Source organism: Clytia hemisphaerica, unplaced genomic scaffold, assembly GCF_902728285.1.
Source record: "Clytia hemisphaerica strain Z4C2 unplaced genomic scaffold, Clytia hemisphaerica genome assembly, whole genome shotgun sequence".
NCBI classification, from domain to species: domain Eukaryota; kingdom Metazoa; phylum Cnidaria; class Hydrozoa; order Leptothecata; family Clytiidae; genus Clytia; species Clytia hemisphaerica.
The window spans coordinates 168,359-192,350 of record NW_027104391.1 but is presented as its reverse complement, the minus strand read 5'-3'; the positions used below and the strand labels follow the sequence as shown (position 1 = coordinate 192,350).

At 34.9% G+C, this 23,992-nt stretch overlaps 1 protein-coding gene across 1 annotated transcript; it reads right to left on the bottom strand.

The window, feature by feature from the left end:
• Positions 1-3,700: 3,700 nt before the first annotated feature.
• LOC136819901 (electron transfer flavoprotein subunit alpha, mitochondrial-like) lies at positions 3,701-15,411 on the bottom strand. The gene is made up of 10 exons (XM_067076145.1): positions 15,365-15,411; positions 14,885-15,055; positions 14,205-14,369; positions 12,918-13,017; positions 10,174-10,284; positions 8,530-8,634; positions 7,918-7,986; positions 7,170-7,318; positions 5,731-5,776; positions 3,701-3,908 (listed from the first exon to the last, which is right to left on the bottom strand). Exons 1-10 carry the CDS (start codon positions 15,389-15,391, stop codon positions 3,844-3,846), a joined length of 1,008 nt encoding a protein of 335 aa, XP_066932246.1. The 5' UTR covers positions 15,392-15,411; the 3' UTR covers positions 3,701-3,843.
• Positions 15,412-23,992: the final 8,581 nt, after the last annotated feature.

Sequence of the window (23,992 nt, the reverse complement as noted above, 5' to 3'; positions counted from 1 at the left end):
CAAGCTCCTTCACCTGAACCCTGAAGACAGAAGAGATGAAAATAATTATAGTTAGAGTAAAATGAAATAAACACACGACCCATATGAATAAAAATAAGCCTGTGGAAAGAAAACATGGCCATATGATATCCATGAAACACATGGCCGAGAAAAAAACATTTTGTTTTGTGAGATGAAATCCAATTTAATACAAAATAGTCAACACAAAGAAAAAGTACTAATGTAACATTCCAAAGGTAGTTGAAACTATAAAGGTGAAAAAAAATGAAGATTTACCTTTCAATGGGCCATAAATCAGTCCAAAAGTTAATGCATGCACCTCAAAAACCGAAGAGATTCGTTGGTTTTCAGGGCCATCTTTGTTGTTTTGAAAATGAAACGCAGGGAAAAAGACTGGGCCCAGACATCTGGAAGAAGCGGGAAAAAAGCAAAGAAGATAAAGCTTTGACACTCTTACTATTAATTGTATAAAAGTTGCAATTTTAATTAAAAGTCTTACTTTATAATACTTTTGATATCAATCATATTCTATTGCAATAAATATTTTTACAAAACAGATACTTTTAATAGTGCTACAGAAAATTGATCCCATCCAACACGAAGCAAAGTCGATATGTCACCCTACGATTTTTTTTGAAATTTTCGTACATATAACATATACAAATTTTTTACGCCACACGCCCAGATCTAGAGAAAGGATGCTACACTCCCTATTCGGGCGCTTCGCGCCCTCAAAACGGTCGTTCCGCAAAAATATCGCAAACCTAGGTTTGTGCTTCGTACCTAGGTTTACGCCCCGTAAACCCGGGTTTATGCTTTAAAATCTAGGTTTACGCTTCGAGACTTGCTTTTTTTGGAAAAAGAAGATGAACGAACCGTTATATTCCCATGGAAAAGTACTTCAATTTGATGATCTTCTAATGAATGCGTTCTACTAGTTCTTTAGAACTTTTTAGGGCAATAATTCAGGTCTGGGGACACTATAAATTCTAAAATCATGGCAAAAAAAGCAAGTCTCAAAAGTTGCAAAGTTTCCGGAAAAGAATTTGCTTTTTTCTGTCTCTCTAATTTATTTTCTTACAGTACAAGAAAGTAACGAACATTTTTGGTCAATTTTTCTCATTTTTATATTAGATCATAGTCAAAAATAGTGTGACATTTCTTTTTTCGAAAAAAAATCACATTTAAAAAAAAATTCAATAATTACCTCATCAGTGTAAAGTAAACATTGAAATTCAGATATGTTGTTTCCATGAGGTTACTATTTTGTGTTCTGTTTTTAAATTTTTGAAAAATGTTGGAAAATTGAGGTTACTAGCAATTCTACACACCTTCCTTTTATTCATCATAATTTTCATATAGATAGTCGTGGAAACTGAGAATTTTGTAACACAACTCTCAAAGCATCAATCAACAACATATCAAAAAAAGTGGGCAATATATTCAGCGGAATGTTGGATTTTTGAGGTTACTTTTCAAACAAATTTTCCAATCATTCATTCATAAAACCAACTTTATCTGTGAAAAATGAATCAAATTTGCTAGCTTTTGGAATAATAAATATAATCCGAAAATGTGTAAGACATTATTATTCAATAGTTAGAATCATTATTTTGTTGGGATTTTGAGGTTACCTTGTGAAAAATCAAATAAACCATTGCATTATCATCATAAACCTGTTAAAATTTTGTTATGATTGCATATGGGAACAATATAATATCTTTCCTATCAATTATCTTAACTATCAATCAAAATATAACATATTATACAATTAAAACGTTGCTAAATTGAGGTTACTTTAAAACACTAAAACTGGAACATATCATATGGTATAATATTTAGTGAACCGGAAAGTAAAAAATGAAAATGAACTAAAAAAGCTTGGAGAAACATTTACTGAAAGCATTTGCTGCAAAATGATAATCACCACACCACACAAGTTCTTGGTTGAGCTGAGCTATCGCAAATCGAGTATTCAAAAAATGTTGTCATATTGAGGTTACCAAGAGAAAATCAACAGAAACTTTTCCACAATATCATAATTCGGTCAAAGTCATGCATTGCAAGAATGCAAGAAGTGCATTCTAACAGTAGTAGTACTTTTCCTAACTATCAATCATAATATAACATTACAATTGAAACAAAATGTTGCTAAATTGAGGTTACTCTAAAATACTGAAACTGGAACATATCATATAGTAATTGGAACCATGGAAGGGTACTCATTATCCAATTCTTCACTTGTAATTGCTTTCTCCCTCAAACACAACACACTGTGCGATTCAAAATCATCCTTAATCCAAGAACCACAATTGTTACATTTAACTGTTTTTTTGTTTACATGAGTTTTTAAATGTCTTTTCATTTGCCATGGTTCTTTGAAACGTTTGAGACAGATTGTACACTGTCTATCAGATTTGTTTGTCTTGCATGTTTTATGATGCCTGGCTAGGTTTTCTTTTCTGTCAAAACTTTTAGATCACTTGTCACAATTAAACTTTTGAGTATTTTCTTCCGAATGTTTCTTTTTGTGCCTTGCAACACTTTTAACATGGTTCATGATTTTACCACATTTCTCACACTTCCAAGAAAAAGGTGCCATTATAACTATTCATTAACTCTTATTTCATTAATTCTTCACTAAAAAGAATTAAAAACATTAGTTATAATTAACCTGTCTTCATCACTAAAAATAAAAATAAAATATTGCTTCAATTTGGTTTGACTGATAACAAAAAGTCTGCTTTCACTCTGATCAAATGTATTGTTGCTATATCTACACAAAACAAAAATGGACAATGCAAGGTTATCTTTTGCAATGGAATAGCTTCTAAACATAAACAAATAAGAAGCAAAATGCTAAACATTCCTGTTTGGTCTTATATTATTGTTACTATTATCTATCTACACAGTCAGCATTTTCATTTGGAAGTGCGGTAACCTCATAAAACCTACATTTTTCAAATTCTCAGACTATTTCTAATGGAAAAAAGAGATCTTCACCAATAACTAGCAAATAATAATGAGAGTAATCTAAAATACTATTATTTTATGTTTTAAAAAATAAACATATTTTTAATAGCAAAATGGAGTTAATTTAAACAATAATAAACAACATAAAACATAAATAGCGTCAAAGTAACCTCAAAAAGTCAACATAATTTACTTCTTTCTTAATTTGTTCATGTTAAGAAAGATATGAACAGGTCACATTGCTTGATTTCCAGTTGAAATGATATAAAATAATATCTCACCTGTCTTTACAAGTCATCTTATTTTGGTAACCTCATTTTCTCAACATTCCTAGGAAGGTAACCTCATTGAACAAACAAAAAATGAAAATTTGGCCTTTTAGCTGCATAGATATCAAATTATATTACAATCTGACCTGTAAAATAGTAAAGATATCAAGTTTAGAAAAGGTAACCTCGATTTTGGAACCTCAAAAATCCAACATTGATTTTTTGCCTATAGCCTTAGTTTGGAGCAACCTCAAAATTCCGTGTTTTCTTTAAAAAATTGTTTGGCCTTAGCGGGTGGCTCCTAAATCAATCACCTAAGGGTAACCTCAAAAACCCAACCTGCACAGCCACAAAATGGATACAGCTTGAAATGTCACTTTTACCCCTTTCATTTTTGACTACGATCATTACGTGTATTAGGACATGATCCGAATTTTAAAATTACAATACAAAAGAGATAAAGTATAAAAACAAAAAATATTAGCTCAACATGATCTAAACAACAAAAATACTTCTTATTTTTTCCAAAATAAAAAGCAAAAGTTTAAAAAGGATGATGGGTACCCAGGATTCATCGAGTAAAATGAGCGAAAAGCGTCATCTATACTTTTTCAGTCAGTTCAGGAATTGCTTTGAACAAATCGGCGACAAGTCCAACGTCAGACACTGAAAGGAAAGCCAACATAAAGATTAGTTCTATCGTAATTTAGAAATGACAATATTGGCTCTTCCAGAAAACTTTTGTACATGGTTGGGGGGGGGGGGGGGGTAGAGGTTACATTGGATATTTTGTGGATATTTTGTCCGGGGGTTTAGTGAAAAATCTGCAAAATTTGCCTTGTTTTTCTTTTTTTGGGGGGGGGGGTGGGGTTGCTCTGTTTAGGGGTAATTTTGAATGTCCGGGAGGTCAACTGACGATGTCAGGGGGGGGGGGGGGGGGAAGATCTGTTGTCCCGTGGGAGGGAGGTCATAATTCACTATGTCCGGGGAGTAAATTTCCAAAAAATGTAATATCCTCCACCCACCATTCAATTTTTTTCTGGAAAAGCCCATTACGTTTTAACGTCATAACGAGAAAATAAAATTATATCTAAATAATTATCAAAAATCACGAAAAGAATGTTCTTGACATTAAGCCTATTTTTTTTAGGGCACACTGTATGAAGAAGAAGGGGGACACCATCAAGAAGCAGACTATAGATAACATATTTTTACCATCTTTTTCTGATACTAATGGGGAAACCCTAACTGAATAGTAAGAGCTACTTAGGTTACCTAACCATGACAAACGATAGTCCTCGACCCAATGAGCATAAATATGGTATGATATCAGGGACGACCAAAGCAAATGTTTCAGAAAATGGAGCTAGAATGCTAAGCAACCAAAGCCCTGGCCCGAAAATTGATGTTGCTTAAAAAAAGTGTGTATTGAAAAATTCGTCGTTCTTTCAGACTCAAATCTGAAAATAGGGTGTGGTGGCCAACTGAACCGGCCTCACAAGGTCCGTCAGCAACCGCACCCAGAAGAAGAGGAACAAAGCAATATGGATACGACGAACATCTAGTTCGAGTTGACGCAAATCACACTGGCTTGCACTAAAGTAGAATTGGACTTTAAATCTCTTTAAATCTCTGTTTCTCCAGGCCTCGCAACCTTGGAAGACAGTATGGCAAAAGCAAAATACAGACATAATATCAGGCAGTCAAAACAAAATATCATCTCAAAATGTTCGGGGTTTTATACGCTGTGACTCTCCATCGTTTCGGTATGAGGCCTATGCCTTTTTGTGGTGGGTTTAGTCTCTCTCTCATTGAAAAAAGAAACCAAAAAGAACATCAAAATCAGTGCAGTCTCTCTCGGTCTACGTCAACGAATTCTTTAAATTTTGATGAATTTTGTGATTCAAAAACAGTAGAGTCTCTTTAACTCGAAACTCTTTGACTCGAGTGTCTCCTTTAACTCGAACAAGTGTTATGGTTCCTTCAGTTAACAATGCCTCATAAGCCTTACTCCATTAATCGAAATTTCCTTTACTCGAACAAATTTGTGTTCCATGGGAGGGTTTGAGTGATGGAGACTCCACTGTACAATAATTTGTCATTGAGGAAGAACTGATTAGAAGTTTGTCAAAGTGAGGTATATAAAGACGATATTATAATTTCATTCGTGTTGAATGGGTGGAGGTTCTTAATAAGAAAATCTGATGAATAATATGTAATACACATTTTTTTACAAGCAACTCCAATTTTCGGGTTAGGGCTGGGGTTGCTTAAGCATTCTAGCTAATTTTCTGAAAATATTTGCTTTGACCACCCCTGATATTATACCATATTTAAGTTAATTGGGTTAAGGGCTATCGTTTGCAATGCTTAGATTATCTAAAAAGCTTTTACTTCACCAGATAGTGAAAGAAATTGACTAATTTCAGGGCTCGAGCCTTAGTAACTTGGTTGCTTATAAAATAATGTAATAGTTTGATAGAAATACCTTGGAAAATGGGTGCATCAGCGTCTTTGTTGATGGCAACGATAGTCTAAAAATAATTGACATTTCTATTCATTGCAATATCCGAAGTATCCTGGAAGAACTAACGGTGAAATCCTAATCTCAAAATAGATCTACCTTATCGGGGGAAAAATGTCAGAGTTTTATTTAGTCAATTTTTTTTTTAGTTGGGGAAAAATTACGTAAAACCAAAATTTCAAATTCGTCACTTTTCCCCGACGAAATTTACAATTTACTCTCGGGTACCTAATAGCCGGGGGGTTTGGAATAAGCAGGGGGGTTCGAAAAAAGATCTTGTAATTCGACGTTTAAGGCACTAATTTTAGTTAATAAAGGTGTAAAAAATTTAGTAGATTTTAATTTTGGTTGGCGTTTAAAAAATAGGGTAAAAGTTTTGGTCGGGGATAAAAAAACCATTTCGACGCTCTTGGAGCTTGATTATGGTGTCAATTTCTATCCTTTTGTATTATCAGCATCAAAATAATTAGTGGCACAAAATATTTTGAAAATGGTTTAAGAAGCTTTGCATTTCATCATCAGATTGTTATTTCTGTCGAAATTAGTCATTTTGTCAGCATAAAGACAATAGAATAATTAATTAGATTCATATCTCTAAAACTGGCCTTCCAAATTTTTTCCTACTGACAAGTTCTATCTATTCATACTAAAGGCATCTCATTCAGCATAATTAAAATATTTGGTGTAACAAAGCTTACAAACATCATACTTAAAAATGACCCTGTCAATATTTTTGTCAAATAGTGTCACTTTGTCAAGAAAATGACTGGTTACTTCAAAGGTCACTTTTTAATATTCTGAGGACTTGATATAAACATTCTCTACGGTGGAGAGAGCAGATAAACTCGATAATCCAAATTTATCTGGTCGCCGGTCGTGGTCGCTGGTCGTGGTCGCCATTTCTGGTCGATGTTTAGAAACTCCCAATTTTAAGACTCTAATAAATCTACCGTGATACGTTCATGTTCAAAATTTCAAATTTCAAATTGTTCTAGATTTGGCCACCTCAGCAAGAGTTATTTAAGTTTTGAGATTTATGACGTCATTTTGAATTCGCAAAAATTGATGTTTTTTTTGTTTCGAATTACGCTAAATCCAATAATCTAAACATATCAGACTATGTTTTAAAAAGATTTCACCAAATAATACGAAACCTTTAAAGACTCAAATTAGATTTTAATTTACACCGCGGTGGGCACGTATTCTTTCAAGGACATGGCTCTATAAAAAGATCTTTGGTGCGCTGATTATCCTGATGATCCTGAAACTCTTTTTCCTGAATAAAGTGTTTTACGAAACGTCAAAACAAGGTCAATCTGACTTATACATTACTTCTATATAACGTTACACGAACGTTGAAAGAAAACGTTGTTGTGTCAAATGAGAAATCATGAAGAATGTACCTTGCTGTCTTTCATTCCAGCCAAATGTTGAATGGCACCTGAGATTGCCACCGCAATGTAAAGTTCAGGGGCAACCATTTTTCCAGTTTGTCCGATCTGCATATCGTTTGGCACGTATCCTGCGTCGACGGCAGCACGAGATGCTCCGACTAAAGAAGGAAGGGTTATAACAGTAGATTAAGTACAATCTGTGGAAAGTCACCTGTCATCAATGCCATCAGAGGGAATGAACCGGCTACAAAATTGATACTTTGGAATCCCGTCCACTTAAAGAGTAAGATCATCGAACAAAACACTGGACTCACAACGACATGGATAAGTTGAGAGATATGACAATTTCATCAATTCCAAATGGATGAATTATGTTTAATATGTTATGTGAAAAGTCGGACAAAGATTGTTGTCGCGCACAAAAAATGACACATGAAACTGCAAGTAGCAGCATAAATATTCTCTTCCCAGCTGGCACAAAACGTCGTTTCAACGTTTTTCTAATATTCACAACGTCCATATAACGTTAGATGAACATTGAAACAGGTTCTGTTTCTAAGACCGCTCTTCTTAAGAAGAAAACCACATACTTTGCGAGAGGGGAGAAGAATCCAAAGGAATCTTGATATAGGCTAAGTTCTTTAATTAGCCAAAATCAGTTCTCTTATAAAGTACGACTCAGATCTTTATACATGACTATCGCTCAAACCGCTATCCGTCGTCAAGGAGTTCGTTTTAATATGAAGAAACGTCTTACCAGCAGCGTTCATTTTGTCTGCCAACTTGTAAAGGAGCTCGAAATTTTCACCACTCTTCAATCCGCGTCCTGTGAATAACAAATTTTATTTTTTGAAGTATTTTTACATATATGTTCTCTAGTAAAACGAGTTAAAGGTTTTCTACGGGAATAAAAGGAGCTTATTTTAGGCAGTGTCTTCATGTTGAGTCAGATAAATTAAAGCTACTTTTTTACGCAACGATCAAGTTAAAGATCGAAAGTTGTTTCGAGATGTGACCTCACATTCTATTGCTTTTGTAAACAAAAAAAAATAGCAAAATTGATTTCGAGCAAATTTAAAATCGAATGTTTTGATTATAAAGATTATAAAGAAAACTTTCTATTTATTATAAACATAAAAACATTCGAAAGAGTATCAGTAAAAATCCCTTTGTTTGAAGAATGTTTTTTTATTCAATGTATTTTCATTTTTTCAAAACCTTTTTCTTATCTTGTCGCACTTGTTTTACTACATCAGCATCATCAGACCTTTCAATCAAAACAAAACCTTTAAACTAGAAAACTTGAAATCTGTAAAATCTCGACTTTTAAAACCAGAAAAATTGGAAAAAAAAACGCGCTATGCCATACCTCCAGAAACAACCACACTGGCACTAGTGATTTCTGGCCGGTCACTTTTTGATAATTCAGCACCTTCCCATTTGGCAAGATCTTCTGAACCAGTGATCGGGTCAACTGAAATTTTTATAAATGTCATGATTAATAAAATAAAATATCCACAGTAGACATTTCTGGACGTTTTGTATAGCGTCGGGTGTCATCGTGAATGGGAAATTTCGTATATTATAGGAAATTTTTCATATTTTGGGAAAACTTACCGTGTGTCGGTCTGTTTCGGTTAGCGAGATTCTGCGTAGTGAAATCGACGCCTTTCAAGTGTATTGACGCAAATTCGATTTTTATTTTGCTACTGCAGGAGCTTCAAATGTTTAAGGTGATACGAAAAAATCGAATGTTTAAAGCCCGAAACCTTGGACTCAAAGGATTCGAAATAGTCGCAAAGAGGAATAGACGTTACAGTGTAGAAGAAAAGCCGTAACGTCTAGGCTAGAATTTGTGTCTCAGTTTGTTCAAGTTTTCTGGAACAAAATCCGAGAAAACGTAGGAATGCTCTTTTTAAAAATGAAGGATACCATTACATTGATGCGTCGAGCTAGATTGAATGCTGAAAATAGCTACGCTCCACCGCATAGACATCCAGAGATTTGCTTAAAATTGTATGAGACACGGAATGTTGCCTAACTGTAACAAACTGAACTTCGCGTTATCTTTTTAGTCAGCGAAGAAGACTTTGGTACAGGCTAGCGGTGGCTGAGCGACGAATCTTTCCGCAGCCGAATAATTGTCCCACGTCACAGGGCTCAAAACAAAATCTTTAAGGTGTGTTAAGGATGAGCGCGTGCGAACGCAGGCTGGATAATGCATGAGGCAGACCGACAGTCTGGGTCACAATATCACCAAAATTATTTTATCCCAGTAGGAACGTCTACATGGTGTAAAAGAATCTTTTATCTCAGTACTCTTAGGTTCCAAATAAACTTTTAGATTTTAATAATTAAATAGAGATTTAGAGATTAGAGATTTTAATAAACGGGGGGGGGGGCTAATTGCCGGGGGTTGGAAATTGTACTTCTGAAAACACAAAAATAAGGTAAATATAGGTTATTTAGAGCAAAATAAGGGGCCTTCTCTTTGTCAGCTGAAAATATTCTTAAAAATTAATAAGGATATTTTATTTGGAACCTTAGAGGAGAAACGTCTATAAAAGAATATTTTATCTTCAATAAACAATAACACAGACCCCAAGGCAATGAAACTTGAAATTTCGTTAGATTCTAGTCCTGATAAGTCAGACAAGCATAAAGTTCAATCTTAATTAAAGTGCTTTTGTTTATTTCTTCAAAATATTCTATTATAGCCCGGGGAAGAGTAAGCAGTTGTGAAGGTGCTCCAAACCGCCGCTTTTTCTCCATAAATCACCATGACAGCTGTAAATTTCACGCTTATACAATAGAAACTCTCTAACTCGATCCTCTATAGCTCAAATGTCTCCTTAACTCGAAAAAGTTTTCTAGTCCCTTAAGTTAACAAGGCCTTATAAATCTTACTCAATAAGGAAGGCACTCGAAAAAAATTGTGTTCTCCGTGGGAGTTAAGGACAATCCACTGAATAATGTCTCGCGTTTACTATCCCTTTAACGGACATCGCCTTACCATTTTCGGATGCGATACCAGAAGCACCTTCTGCAGCAGGATCGAAAGATGTAGCGCGCACTGTCATCACTTTGATACCATCATTGGACTTGATTTTGGTGACAGCATTTCCTATGTAGAAACACAAAAATAGAGAATCAATTGCTACTTGGATATTTTCAGATAAGCAACTTTATGGGTCTCGCCTTGAATGGCTAAGTATGGGAGATGATGCCGCTTTTTTGGCGAGGTGCCCAAGAAAATGTTGATAAGAAATTTCGATGTGAAATAATAAAACAACCGAAAAGTGACGGGCGGAAACTTTTTTTTTTGCAAGTTTAAAAACAAAGTAATAAAGGTGCAAAAATGGGGAAAAATATTATTTAATTCAAAATAAAATACTTCTCACATCAATAGAGACTTTTTTTTTGTAAGAGCTAAAAACTTTTGGCTGTGACTTGTATGTCCTTCCTTTTTTTCGTGACATTCAGTCTTAAAAATGTTTTATAAAACGTTATCTTATGAGGATTAGATTATTCTAAAGTTGTTTTTAGGTTTCAGTCAAAATAAAGCCTGATGTTCTTTAAAATTTTCAAATTGCGGTCTTTTAAAAACATGTAATTGAGAAAGCCCTTTTGCACCCGACCTATTTAGGGATAGAAGATTTAGCAAAAAAATATAAATCTTATAACAATAAAATTGGGTATGAAATGTGGGATAAAAAGAAACAGAAGGCTACACAATGTCACACATAGAGAGAATAGCCAGAAACAAAAGAAAAATATCACTCAAATTTGCAACTAACTTGAAAGTTGGTAAGTTAAAAAATTAGCTTCGAGGAGACCTTCGAGGAGACCTCAACTCTTTTTGATGCCAAAATTTGATTCTCAATAATGGTCAATTTGACAACATGGAAAAACATCCTGTTACCAGGGTTCGGTATCACCATACTAATATCAGCGCCAATGAACTTTTTCATCATCTACCTCTTCATAAGGTGTCGAGAACTTCAAAACCTACCAAACTCACTGTTAATATCATTATCTATTGGTGATCTCTTGGTCAGCACAATCTTATCACCTCTCACCATAGCTGAGATTGTCAAAGTAGCTAGTCAATTGGTACAAACTTTAGCAAAATCGTTAACAGGGATCGCAACAATCAGTGGGTATACATTGATAAGCATCGCTTTGTACCGGTACGTCAAAATAGTTCGATCCGGGTTTACTGGCAATATTAAAGCCAAGAAGATATTCCTGATTGTACTGCCATGGTTTTCCCCATTACCCTATATCGTTTTTAAACGTGTTGATAGTGATTTCAATGACTTTTTCGTTGTGGCCACTGTACCGTTAATATGTCTAATTATCTTTATCTTCTCTCGTAAAACAAAAGAAGCGTTGCAACACCAGTTGGAGGAAGCCAAGTCAGATGCTATCAAACAAAGAGCTGCAAAGCGGAACCAAAAGGCAATTACTGTTATCAATTGGGTGATTGTAACATCTTTGTTTCAAGCTTCCGGGATTATGATTGTAAGGTTACTGTTGGTCATTGGACGTATGGTAACGTCTGGAGATCAAGGCTTCTTTGAGCAATACAGTGACGAGATGTTGATGACTGGACGACTTGTTTGGTGTTTCTGCTCCATGTTCAATCCTGTTATTTATTTTCTAAAGCATTCAGGGTTCCGCAAACAAGCTATCCGGGCTTGGAGGAAAGTTTTCAGACGGAACATACAGGTAAATGTACATCAACCCAGTATACAACTTCAAGAAACGTGAAGTATTTGACAAACAGAACATTTTGAAAAAGAAACAAAAAGATAGTAATAATATATTAAACCATTCCTAGTAAATACATCCTGTCATGGACACGAACAGACCGAACTACTTTAAGAGCAGAAACTTTTGCGGGCAGAAACTTTCGCAAGGTTGCAAAGTTGAAATTCATGCACACTTGGTTGGTCGGCTCAGATGGTTTCCGATACTGTCATTTCATCACATTTTCCCTTAATTTCTTTCCATCACATCGAACGAACAAGAACCGAAATTCTTATACCGAAAAGTTATTTGTGCTGGGATATTTCGACAACGTTTAAATACCAGTTTTAATTTTTTTTCCTCTTTGGATTCCGTGTCTTCCGTTTAATTTTTCATTTTTAATTATCAGATATAGACATAGAATTCTACATTTTTCGTCTGCCATTGTACTGTAAAATCTTTAATCTAACTTAATTAATTAATTCTAAATTTTTATATCATTCGCAAATGAGAAGTACGAAAAGGAAATCTGGAGGTTGAAACGCAAAAATCGACACCCAAAGATTACTTGGAAAACAATCCGTCGTTGTCCACACTTCAACCGTGCCTCGGTAAAATGTTCACTTTGTCTCAGTGAAAAATTCGAAATCGCAACATTCAACCAGCCCGACAAGCTGTTGAACTCCAGAAACGAACTGATCTCGAAATACCGCCACGTGAACAAGTTCACGCTAAAACAACACGACTCTAAAGACTGCCGTCAATTGTTGTCAAAAGAAGCCAGTACTGTATATTGTTCTTCGTAAACATTTAAAACGAACTCTAGTTTTTTAAAATTATATTTTCAACTGATGTTCGTCTCCACGGCATGAAACTTTAGTATTGAAATAAAACACATAAACTTCATTCAACAATAGTTTATATGCTTTTTAAATGACTACCATCGTAAAATAGTAAGTAAACTAACTAACTAACTCTGTTTAGGATATTAAATGTCCATCTTACCCGCATAGATAGTTCGAACGAATGTGTTTTCATCTTCGATTTCGGTGACGTCAGAGATGGGTGCTACGTCTAATTTTGCGGCAATTCGAGGAAGAAGGTTCTAAAAGAAATTTTCATACAAATTTATCTTCTGTAGATAGTTATGGTCGAAATTATTGGTCAGCAGGCCATATTTTAGAAAGGCAGGGCAGTGTCCGTGGGTGGCCACAAAGGGCACTTTTTCTTGTGTTTTTCCGCTAAAAAGGCTGTTTTTACCTAAATTTTAGTGATTTCAGGAGAGACAGCGTCCGATGACCGGACGCTAAAAGGGCGTGAAAAATGGCCTTAAAGGTCGAGCTTCATTATAAAATTTGCATTTGGATATATAAAGTATTTGGAATAAAGGTTAACTATTTGAAGATAAAACATATTTTTTTTCTGTCTATATTTCTTTCTTTAATCCACCATTTCAAAATCCACTATAGAGAGCTACAGAGAGTAGTCAATAAAATTTGGGAAACCGCAATCGCAGTGGAAAAGTAATGTGACGCCACCGAGCTAAACGACCGACGACTGCCCATATAAAGATTGATCACGTGACTAAAATTAAATGCTGCTTGCATTTCCTACCCAGGTGGTAGTTATTCAATTGAAATTGGATGAACCCTGTATCAATAATGGACGTTGGATTTTACTGTATGAAATGCTAGAGAGGTTTCTTTTCAGGGGTTTGCAATTACAGAAAAGATCTCATTTAATTGTTTTGTTAATCGCAATTTTGTGGTGATTTTTTAAAATATATTCTGTGTACTTACATAAGAATAATTGATCTTCATAAAAATCTGAAACTCAGTAAATAATGTCTTGCCTCACTTAATATTTTAGAGGGCAATACCGTAGAATCTTGAACAACGTCAAAGTGTAACCGCACTTTCGAGTGCTACACTCCACCTTAGTAAAGCGATGCAAGCGCTTAACAAACTGAGCTCCATCCTCGTTCTATTGGCTATTTGATGCTTACTGTTAATCCCAGATAATACTTGACATTGTCTGTTTTTTCTAATGCAAAAGATTTACGTAATTCGTTGCGTTAGATTTCATTTTGTTACTTGGTGTGAAACCATTGTATTGTATTTGTCTTTTTTCATGTCTGATTTTTTATGAGATATTGTTTCGAGAAGTTCCCCCTCTAAGAAGTTAACCCACTTGACATTAGCCTTCACCAGGGTATTCTCTAGCGTCCATCACTGACGTAATTTAAGTCTGAGCAGATACAATGAGACAAAGTTAACAGAGCTGGTGACTCACCTTTCCAAAAGATGTTGCAGTGGCAAGGATGTGGGAGAATTTGAATTGGTTCTGCGCCTCCAACACCAACGGTGTCAACATCTCAGGAAGGAAACCTTTGTAAAGATCATGTTGAGCTACTAGTACTTTGTTTACACCTTCAATCTTCGAGATTGATTCAACAGCCTGGTTGTAAGAAAAAAGAATAGAATAGAAAAAAAATAATGAAAAAAGAGACATTATACTCAATTGGGTTCAATTCGACAGGGCTATGATTGTGGGTAAAACCATATTTTTTAAATGAAATTTTATTATTGAGATATTGCAAGATTGAACTAAAAAAAAACAGCTGAAAAGACTGGAATAGGAAAGCTAGAATCACGATTCACTAATTTATATTTTTATACACCTATTTATATACACCTATTCCAGTCTTTTTGAAATATCAAATATTATTGAGATATTGCAAGATTGAACTAAAAAAAAAACAGCTGAAAAGGCTGGAATAGCACAGCTAGAATCAGGATTCACTAATTTTCAGCCTTTCCAGTCAAAGAGACCTTTATAAACCAATCAACAAATTTGAGCTTAATCCATGGCTTGGATAAATAATAAGCTTCCTCTGAGTATTGGAGATATAGAGATTGAAATTATTTCATATCAAATTTCAAGCCCTGAAGATATGAATTAAAAAAACATACTGGCCCGCAGTTGGTTCCAGCCACAAGGCATGTCACGTCACCTCCAAGTTGTTTAGCCGCTGTCACTGAGTGGAGGGTGGCGGGAGTCAATTGGTTGTCATTATGCTCTACCACAATCAAAGTACTTGCGTTTCTGACTGAAGCACTTAATCCTTGACGGGAAACAGCTCTCTACAAGAAACAAGTCAATCTTTTATAAAGAATAGTGTCCAAATTCTATGCTTACTCAACAAATGATTGATTTCACAATTTTTTCTTTTTGTTAAAACTGAAATGTTTATAAAGATCTTACAAAAGGTTTGTTAAATTAATTCATTTTATTGGCTAGCCGGTTTTAAACCCTATAATGGGCTACATACAATACTTTTCATAAAGATTTTAAAGAAACGGTGTATTAAAAAAAATCAATACTTTTCCATAAAACCAAAACAAAGAATAGAAAAAAGAATAGAAATTTGAAACCAGAAATCCGCAACTTACTGTTTGTCTCAAAACTTGTCCAAGCATTTTGGTGTATTTTTTATTCTTTTCTACAAGGAGAAAGATTATAAAATGATGTTTTCATTTCATCAGCCTGTTCATTCTATATACCTGATTTGCTCAGATATGTTATACCTGATATGCTCTAAGAATATAATCTATAAAACACAGTGGACTCAAAAGGGGGTCAAGTGGACATCAAGCATTCTGACTTCAAAAATGATTGAATTTTAAGCCAAAATTGTACACAGCTCTTCTTTGAGTTGATATTCTTAGAAATTGAATTTGCTTTTCAATTACCAATGCATCTTCCCTCATTTTGTATATTATTAGCAACCCCAGGGGGAGCACTCTAGCCCCCCCTGAAATCTCAAGATTGACAAGTGCTTTGGATTTGAAATTTCGATAAGTGGTAGATGTGGATAATAGGAGATAGTTTGAAAAATTTTGCTTCAACCACCTGTCTGGTTGGTATTTTACAGACCAAAATGTAAATTTGGCTAAATTACATACTGGCTGATTGGCACGATTGATTTGATTGAAATATGTTACTAAAAGGCTGTTTTGTCAAAGATCATGTTCAAATCGTTCAAAAATAGTGAGACATTTAGGGAACTCAAAAATTGATAAAAATATAGTATTTCTTGAATAACTTGGGAAATATTTCAAATAAAACGTTGAAATTTTATATGATGATCGGTATTTACACAAAGAAAATATTTTGATGAAAAAAATGGTAAAATTTTACTGTGTGGCTCCAGGTCCAAATATGTCCAAATATGTGTTTTGTCAGCCACCTCAAAGGAGGAAATGGTTTGTTTGAAAATGACACTTGAATCGGTAACTAGAGGTATCATATTATCTCCAAACAGATAAAAGAGCAACATTTTGAAACTGGTTGGTTTTAAAAAGCCAACAGTGTTGTCAGCTGTTGTCAGCCACATAAACGACTCATAGCTTATCTTGAAATATCTTGTAACCTAGTGAGCCACTTAATTTCGCTCCAAAACAATTGGAAAGGTTAATCTTTCTACTTATCCTTGGTGAAAAAATAAACTGTTAGCCACCAAAAATACTCATTTTATTAACATATTTGTCAGCCACTTTGAAAATGTCACAAAACAGGCCTTTATTTTTAAACACGATCCAAATAAAAGAGAAAAAGAATGGAAAAAATTTGGTGTCTTAAGTATTTGTTTCTATGCAGCCTGGTCTGTAAAATAACGTTGCCCCTTGCATGAATTCAGGAACTACTAGAGCTTTAGACTTAAAATTTCAACTAGTGGTACATATTGACCATCTCAGGCTGTGTGCAAAGTGGACCCAAGCGTTCCCAAGTGGTTGGTATTTTACAGACCGGTCTGTTTTTTACAATGCTAGTTTTTAGCATAACCTCACATATCATTCCATTGAGATTTTGACTGCAAACTTGTATTATTAATACAAAAGACTTATCAAAAGTCTATCGTATTTTCCAATCCGTATATCCAAGGCAAAAAGGCAATTTTGGACTGGTCTGTAAAATATGCACAATACAGCAGATGGCAAAAAATTCAACCTGTGCCAAAAAACATGTTGCATCGAGTTGCCTCACAGAATTTGAGCAAAATTTAAAAAGGTTAGAGGGGGTCCAAATTTTGGTATTTTCAAAGAATGATGACTTCATCAGATGGCGATGAAGTTGTCAATGGTGCTAAATTTTTTACAAAGGATGCCAATTCATATTTGGTGCTCTTGCAAAATTTCAAAATTTTGATTTTCCAAAATGTTAATATTGAAGCCATATAATAACAAACAAAACCATAAAACCTATGGGCCTACTGAGGATACCGAAAACTACTTAGAGATATGTGTTTCCATTTTAATAGTTGAAGGTTTCATACTTTTAAACTATAAGCATTAAATTTAGGGCTTCATCTAACCGTTCCAAAAAAGGAAAACTTTGAAAATCTCAAAACAAAACTCTACTTTCTCAGGTATTGTAAAAAAAGGTTTATTTTGCTATTTTGGCCTGACATGACCCAAAATGTTTGCATAACTTTGTTTTATATACATTTACTCCAAGATGCTTCAGCCTATCCTCGGGCAGGGGGGGGTCAGGATCCAGATACCAAACCCAGGGCCGGGGGTGGTGTGTCAATTTTTTTTTCCAAATTTCAAAAAGTCAAGTTGGTATCGATACCAAAATGAGGGGGTGGGTCCCCCTTTTTTTGAAAATTAGGGAATCTTCAATTTGGTATCGATACCAAAATGAGGGGGTGGGTCGCCCTTTTTTTAATTTTTGCTGAATTTGAAATTGGTATCTGACTTAAAATGTTGTATAATGTAAGTATAAAAACTTATTTGAATCGTTTACACTATACCCTGATTCCATATAAAAGCATTCTTCATTCTATAATTGAAATTAAATTTTTATTTAACTTTTGCTGCTCTCAATCCTTTCAATCAACCAAAATTCATTCAAAACTAGAGTTGAACAAACTGAATCAAGTCTTAGCAGATCTTAGAACTTTTTTAGTTGTGATAAAATTTTTCTGTACATAACGTTCATCCGGGGGGTACTAGGGTTGGCGAATGAGGGGTATGTACGAACGGGACCTCTGAAAACCAACCCTTAAAGAGACTGATTTTTGCTGAAAAGGTGACCCTTAGAGAGACTCTTTGAATGTTTTTTTCGATTTTTGAAAAAAGTCATACCCTTAGAGAGACTTTATTACAACTTTCTGATTTTTTCTCTGGAAATCAAAAAATTTCCTAAAATTCCTGAATTTTCCGACCCTTAGAGAGACTAATTTAAAACTTTCTGATTTTTCCGACCCTTAGAGAGACTTTGAAAGGTGAAAAAACCAACCCTTACCGTCCGCACTTACCCATCATCCATTTTTGCCTAAGTACCCCCCCCCCTGGGCGCTCATCATATAGGATAATGTTACAAAGACTCTAGGCGTGCCTAATACAATGAAATTTTTATCTAGTCTAGTTTATCAACTTGTTTTATGAATTTTATACATTTTGCCAATTTAGTTCAAAAAACTTAATTTACGTTGTGTTAGAATGAGAAAAACTTGTTTTCATTTTCAGGAGTCTAAAGTGTGGTACATAATATAAGTGATTCATAAGAGGAATGTTCTTTGAATAAAAACATCCACAGATTCTGTTTAGCGTCCCTTGTATGCAGTATCTTATGCATATAACTTTTTGCATTTTTACTGATTGCCAATTTAGGGGGGGGGGGGGTGGGTCCCCCTTTTTCAGAAAAATAGGGATTTTTAAGTTCGTATCGATACCAATTTAGGGGGGTGGGTCCCCCCTTTTTTAGAAAATTGGGATTTTCAAGTTGGTATTGATACCAATTTAGGGGGTGGTGGTGTCTACTACTTTCAAATCTCGAAAAGTCAGGTTTTTGGGCCCTGGGTTGGTATCCTGGACCCTGACCCCCCCCTGCCTCGGGCCATACTGTTGGTTGTTTTCTCATAGGGGAAGCAATCCAAACTCAAACTTACCATGGAAAATGTTGATTGGATGTTTGTTGCTAAACGTATCAGTCCGAGATATGAACATGGGGCAATTATTTTACAGTGGAGTGATAAAAAAAGAACATGGAAAAAGTTACCATCAATCCCACAAGTAAAAAGAGGTATTCTGACTAGTCTACAAAAAGTGTGCTCGCGCAGTGAACCTGAATATCTCGCAAATTGATCCTGACTTGACAGTAAGAACAATGGAAGACCAAATTTGACAATGCATAATTTATTACGAACGGCCAAGAAAGTTTGTGTGATGCAAAAATTGCGCGATAAACAAAGCCTAGAAAAACGCCCACAAATTTTTTTTGTTTTTTTAAAGTATCATAGAGTTTCAAATACTTTTTTTGGAAGTCATAGGACAATTAAAGTAAATTTAAGATGATGACAGGAAATGAATGTACAAATAGCACGGATGACTCCCCCGATAAGTACACAAGCAAATCACAATAAAAAAAATCAGCTATACCAATACAATCCACCTTATCCTTTTCAAAAACAACAACAAGAGTGGATCCAACCCCAACAGGAACACTGGGAAATGAGACAAAAACCTGATTCTAACATGTTAAATTCTTTTTCAATTTTTAATGTTCTGCAAAGATTCGAGGGCTGTTTGAACCGTCACAGAGAACCCGAAACATAAATATTGGGACGATTGGTCGAAACATGGGACTGTTGATATCTGGCCGGTATTTTCACTCACTGTTAAATCTCTTTGACAACAAATTTGTTTTGATAACTCCACCAAGTTTATCAATCACACTTTCTGTCATAACATGTCACAATAACTTTCACTGATAGCGCGTCCTTGTTAAATTTTTTGTTTTCATTCAAAATGACCGAACGCTGATTGGAGAATTAGAGAACGCCCACAGCCTAACCGCCTACCGCCGGATGAGATTAACAAATAACAAGTGTGTAACTTGCCGTGCAAGTGTGTAACTTGCCGTGTGAGTGACGTCAAATGCTCCATAGTTTTGCCACTAATTTGGTCTTCTTCATTCCAGTCATTTGCATGTGTTCCACTACAGATTTTTTTCATATTTCGATTTAAAAGCCTACTCGGCGCGGAAGAGAAATTGTGTATTTTTTAATACGCCGTTCATTAACTCAAATCAAATGACTTTGGAGGTTCGGTGAAATGGTGGCCGAATTGCTGTCCCATGTTTTGTCAGATAGTCCTAAGTTAGAGCAGTTGACGGTAAAAAGAAAACATGGTAAAGTTCAAACATTTGCACTTGGCATGGAAATCAATGTTTCTGGCTGGATTTGAAAAAAAATGTCAACAACCTTTAAAACACCCACCCACCCACTAGCGCCACTGATGTTTTTCCATGAGTGAACTCTTATCATTTTGGATCTTTTTTGCGCCAAAAATCTGAAAAATTCAATGAGCCAATCTCAAGAAAAGTTGATTTGATAACAAACAGACAAACGAAGAAACAAACAAACACAGTTAAATTTATAAAACCTTCAGGTAGGTCCAAAAGGTTTTTATAAACTTTGCCAAAAGAAAGTGCCATTGAACACAATCATTAAACCACTAGCGAACACAGACAGGGGGTGTCAAGCAGTTAGTATGTAGACATATGCCTACTAACTGCTTTTCCACAAGAAGTTAGCAACGCCACCACTCTTAGTACACTTAGTATGACGTCACACGGAATCGTCCTAATTGCAACCCCCCTGCACTTTGCCACATTATTGATTATTTCTTGAGATTTTGTTGTCCTAAAATTGAAGTACCGTCAACTGCTCCAACTTGGGACGATTGGTTGAAACATGGGACTGTTGATATCTGGCCTGTATTTTCACTTACTGTTAAATCTCTTTGACAGCAAATTTGTTTTGATAACTCCACCAAGTTTATAAATCATACTTTCTGTCATAACATGTCACGATAACTTTCACTGATAGCGCGCCCTTTGTGAGTGAGTGACGTCAAGCGCTCCATCGTTTTGCAACTAATTTGGTTTACTGCTCAATCAGGCTCTATTCACATACCCTGAGTGGTCCTAAACCCGACAGCCCTGCCTAATTCCGACCCCCCAAATAGCTGTTATGAAAAAATTCTATGTTTATAAACATTCCCTCTCCAAGTTGAACGATAGACTATTGCAAGAACTCTCGAAACAAAACATCTAACAAGATGGCTATAATGTCAAGATGCCAATTTATGTTGGTAATTTAAAAAGTGTGAATCGTAAAAAAAATTGCATTTTATGATGCTGTTTTATTGCTGTTGTCATTTATGACATTGTACATATTGCAATAAAAAATTATGTTTTGCATAAGAAGCAATTATTGTTATTTCTATTTGTTTCATTTGGTTCAATATATCAAATCTCTCAGTTTAGTTGACACTTTGGTATCTTCGTTGCGTCACAGCGAAAGGTTTGTTTTTATTTTAGTTTGTAACTTTGAAAGACCCCATCGGATTTAGGCAGGGCTGTCGGATTTAGGACATCCGATAGATTTCTGACTTTCCAACTGAAAAGTGTTGGATTTTTAGGATAGAAAGTGAGTTGGTCGGATGACGCGAACACAACTTATTTATGATCTACGCCTTAGGTCTATACTGTATGATATGATATATCTTTAAGAAAAACAAAAAAAACTGACCTAAAACCAAAGCACAAAAAGAAGCCCCCGCCATAAAGATTGACCCCCTTATTTCCCAGCCATTTTCTCCCGCCATTTTGTGTGCCTTTCGCCCTGGGTTTCCTCAAGTAACTTTTATCGCGCAGTTTGATTGGCCATAGAAAACGAAAGTGGTTTTCGCGTTTGCCACGGGTAGGAAACTTTCAAAATTCCAGACTTTTGCCCCAAAAACCTCAATTTTTTCCAGACTTTAGGTAAAAAACACCAATATTTTCCAGACTTTTTTATAAGTGACAAAGTATATACCTGTATATACAAGTAAAAAAACATGCAAAAACCAAAATTCTAAGGTTGTCTTTAACAAAAATAATAAAGTTAACAGTGAAAACAGTATTATGTTTCTCTATTTCCAGACTTTTTCCAGACAGGTATGCTATTTCCAGACTTTTTCCAGACTTTCCAGACATTTCCAGACTTTTGCTAAATTCCAGACATTTTGGGCAGACGTGGCAACCCTGTGTGAATCGCATGTTTTAATTTGCTGAAGTAAACTTGGTTTTAGATTATTTTGACACGCTGCTACCGGAAACATATCAAATAAAATCGAAGGCTGGAAAGTACTCAATACAATCTTAAACAAAGGTATTCAATTTGATCAAAGATAATCAAAAAGTAATTGAAATGATTGAACAAATCGAAAATGGTCGAAGAAAATGCCACTATCTGGTGTGAGTATTCGATCACCGATAAAATCGATAGGTGGTCACTGACCACCTTCGATTATTATTGATCATTATTGATTACTTCGATTACAATCGAACATTCGATTAGTACTGTCTGGATAACAGAAAAACTGTGAGATCTTGAATTGAAACTGGGAACCTGGAGATCTGATCAAACCAAGAGCCTGTCATACTTTAATCGTAGAAATATTAGCGGGACTAAATTTAACGTTTTACTATTTTCGCTAAAATAAATCTCGCTAAAACACGCTGAATCGACAGATCACTAAAATTTATCAGCGCGGAATTTCTGGTTATACTGCCTTGATACATTTTTATCAAAACGAAGGGTTTCAGTGCAAAGACAGTCGAGGATTATGCCCTATATAAGAGTTATACTCTATTTAAGAGAAGGTCTCTTAAGTAGGAGATTTCCTTCTCTTAACTAGGAGACTATTCTTTCTTCGTTGATTTTTGGCCTTCTCATCATTTTGTGCAAGTTTTGAACTTCAAAGATTGACTCAGCACGTTTTTTTCTCCCTTCTACTAAAATTTGGTTGAGTTCTGCTTTTGTTTCGTGGACCTAGGATGGTTAGAGTCTATGAATCTAAAGGCCGATCTACATCCTGAGAATTTCGTGAAAAGTAATAATATAGATTGGGCCATATTTAAGAAACGCGTTTAAGCAGGTTTAAGCGCGGTCAAAACGCGGGTCAAACAGAAAGTGAGTTGCTCTTGTCTCTCCTAAATAAGGGGGTTTGAGAAAAAACGCGTTTTGAAGGTTGAGGGTGTTTCTTCATGCAAATGAGGCTATTTATGGTTTATTGAAGTTTGGAAAAGAATGAAAAGGTATTTTATTTTGGTTTTTGGGTCATCGGAATCAAGGAAACGTGATCTTTCACGTGATCTTATTTTCATATTGCGCAAATAGTCTGCTCTGAAGTAAATTTGTGGAAACGTACAGAATTCTCCTAGTTTATTTAGGTAACGTTCTCTTAAATAGGAGACTGAAAATAAGGTAATCCTCTAACTTAGGTATTCTCTTATTTAGCAACTCCAGAAGATTTTTCAAGTTTTAATTTTTTTTTCAAAATCTATCCTATCTTGTAGAGCTTTGAAAAAGAAAGAAAATGAGGGGTCATAGGCCTCCAGAGGATTAGTGGTTGTAAAGATATTCAAATTTTAGTGTCAAAATTTTGACTAAAAATGTCAAAAAAAAGGTTAGGAAAATAGCTTGGAAAAATTCGAAAAATGTGTCAAAAAAGAAAAAAAAGAAATTTTCAAGTCATGCTTCTTAAATTTTGCATATCTCTTTTTTTAGTGTAGCTAGAGACCTCAAATTTGGAGGGAGAATTCTTTGATGGTGTTAAAATATTATTATATAAAAATATTTGTAAAATGTTTAGTATATTTATCAAAATAACGAAAGATATACCTTAAGGGAAGAAATTTTCGCGAGAAGAAATTTTCGCGGAATTTAATTTCGCGAATCAGAGTTTCAAAATGGCAAATTTCGCGGAATTTAATTTCGCGAATGAGCCGATTTTAAAAGTTTCACGGAATTTAATTTCGCAATTGAGAAGAATTTATCAACTTAGATTAACTTTTAAGCATAACGGAGTTGTTTAAATTTGTTTATATTTCATAAAAAATACACGTTATAATGCTTAAAAATCAATTGTGTCCATCTTTTTTGGTAATACCTGGTCAAAAACAACAAAATAAAAGAAGAAGAAAAAAAATCGAATTTCGCTGAATTTAATTTTCGCGATTTAACA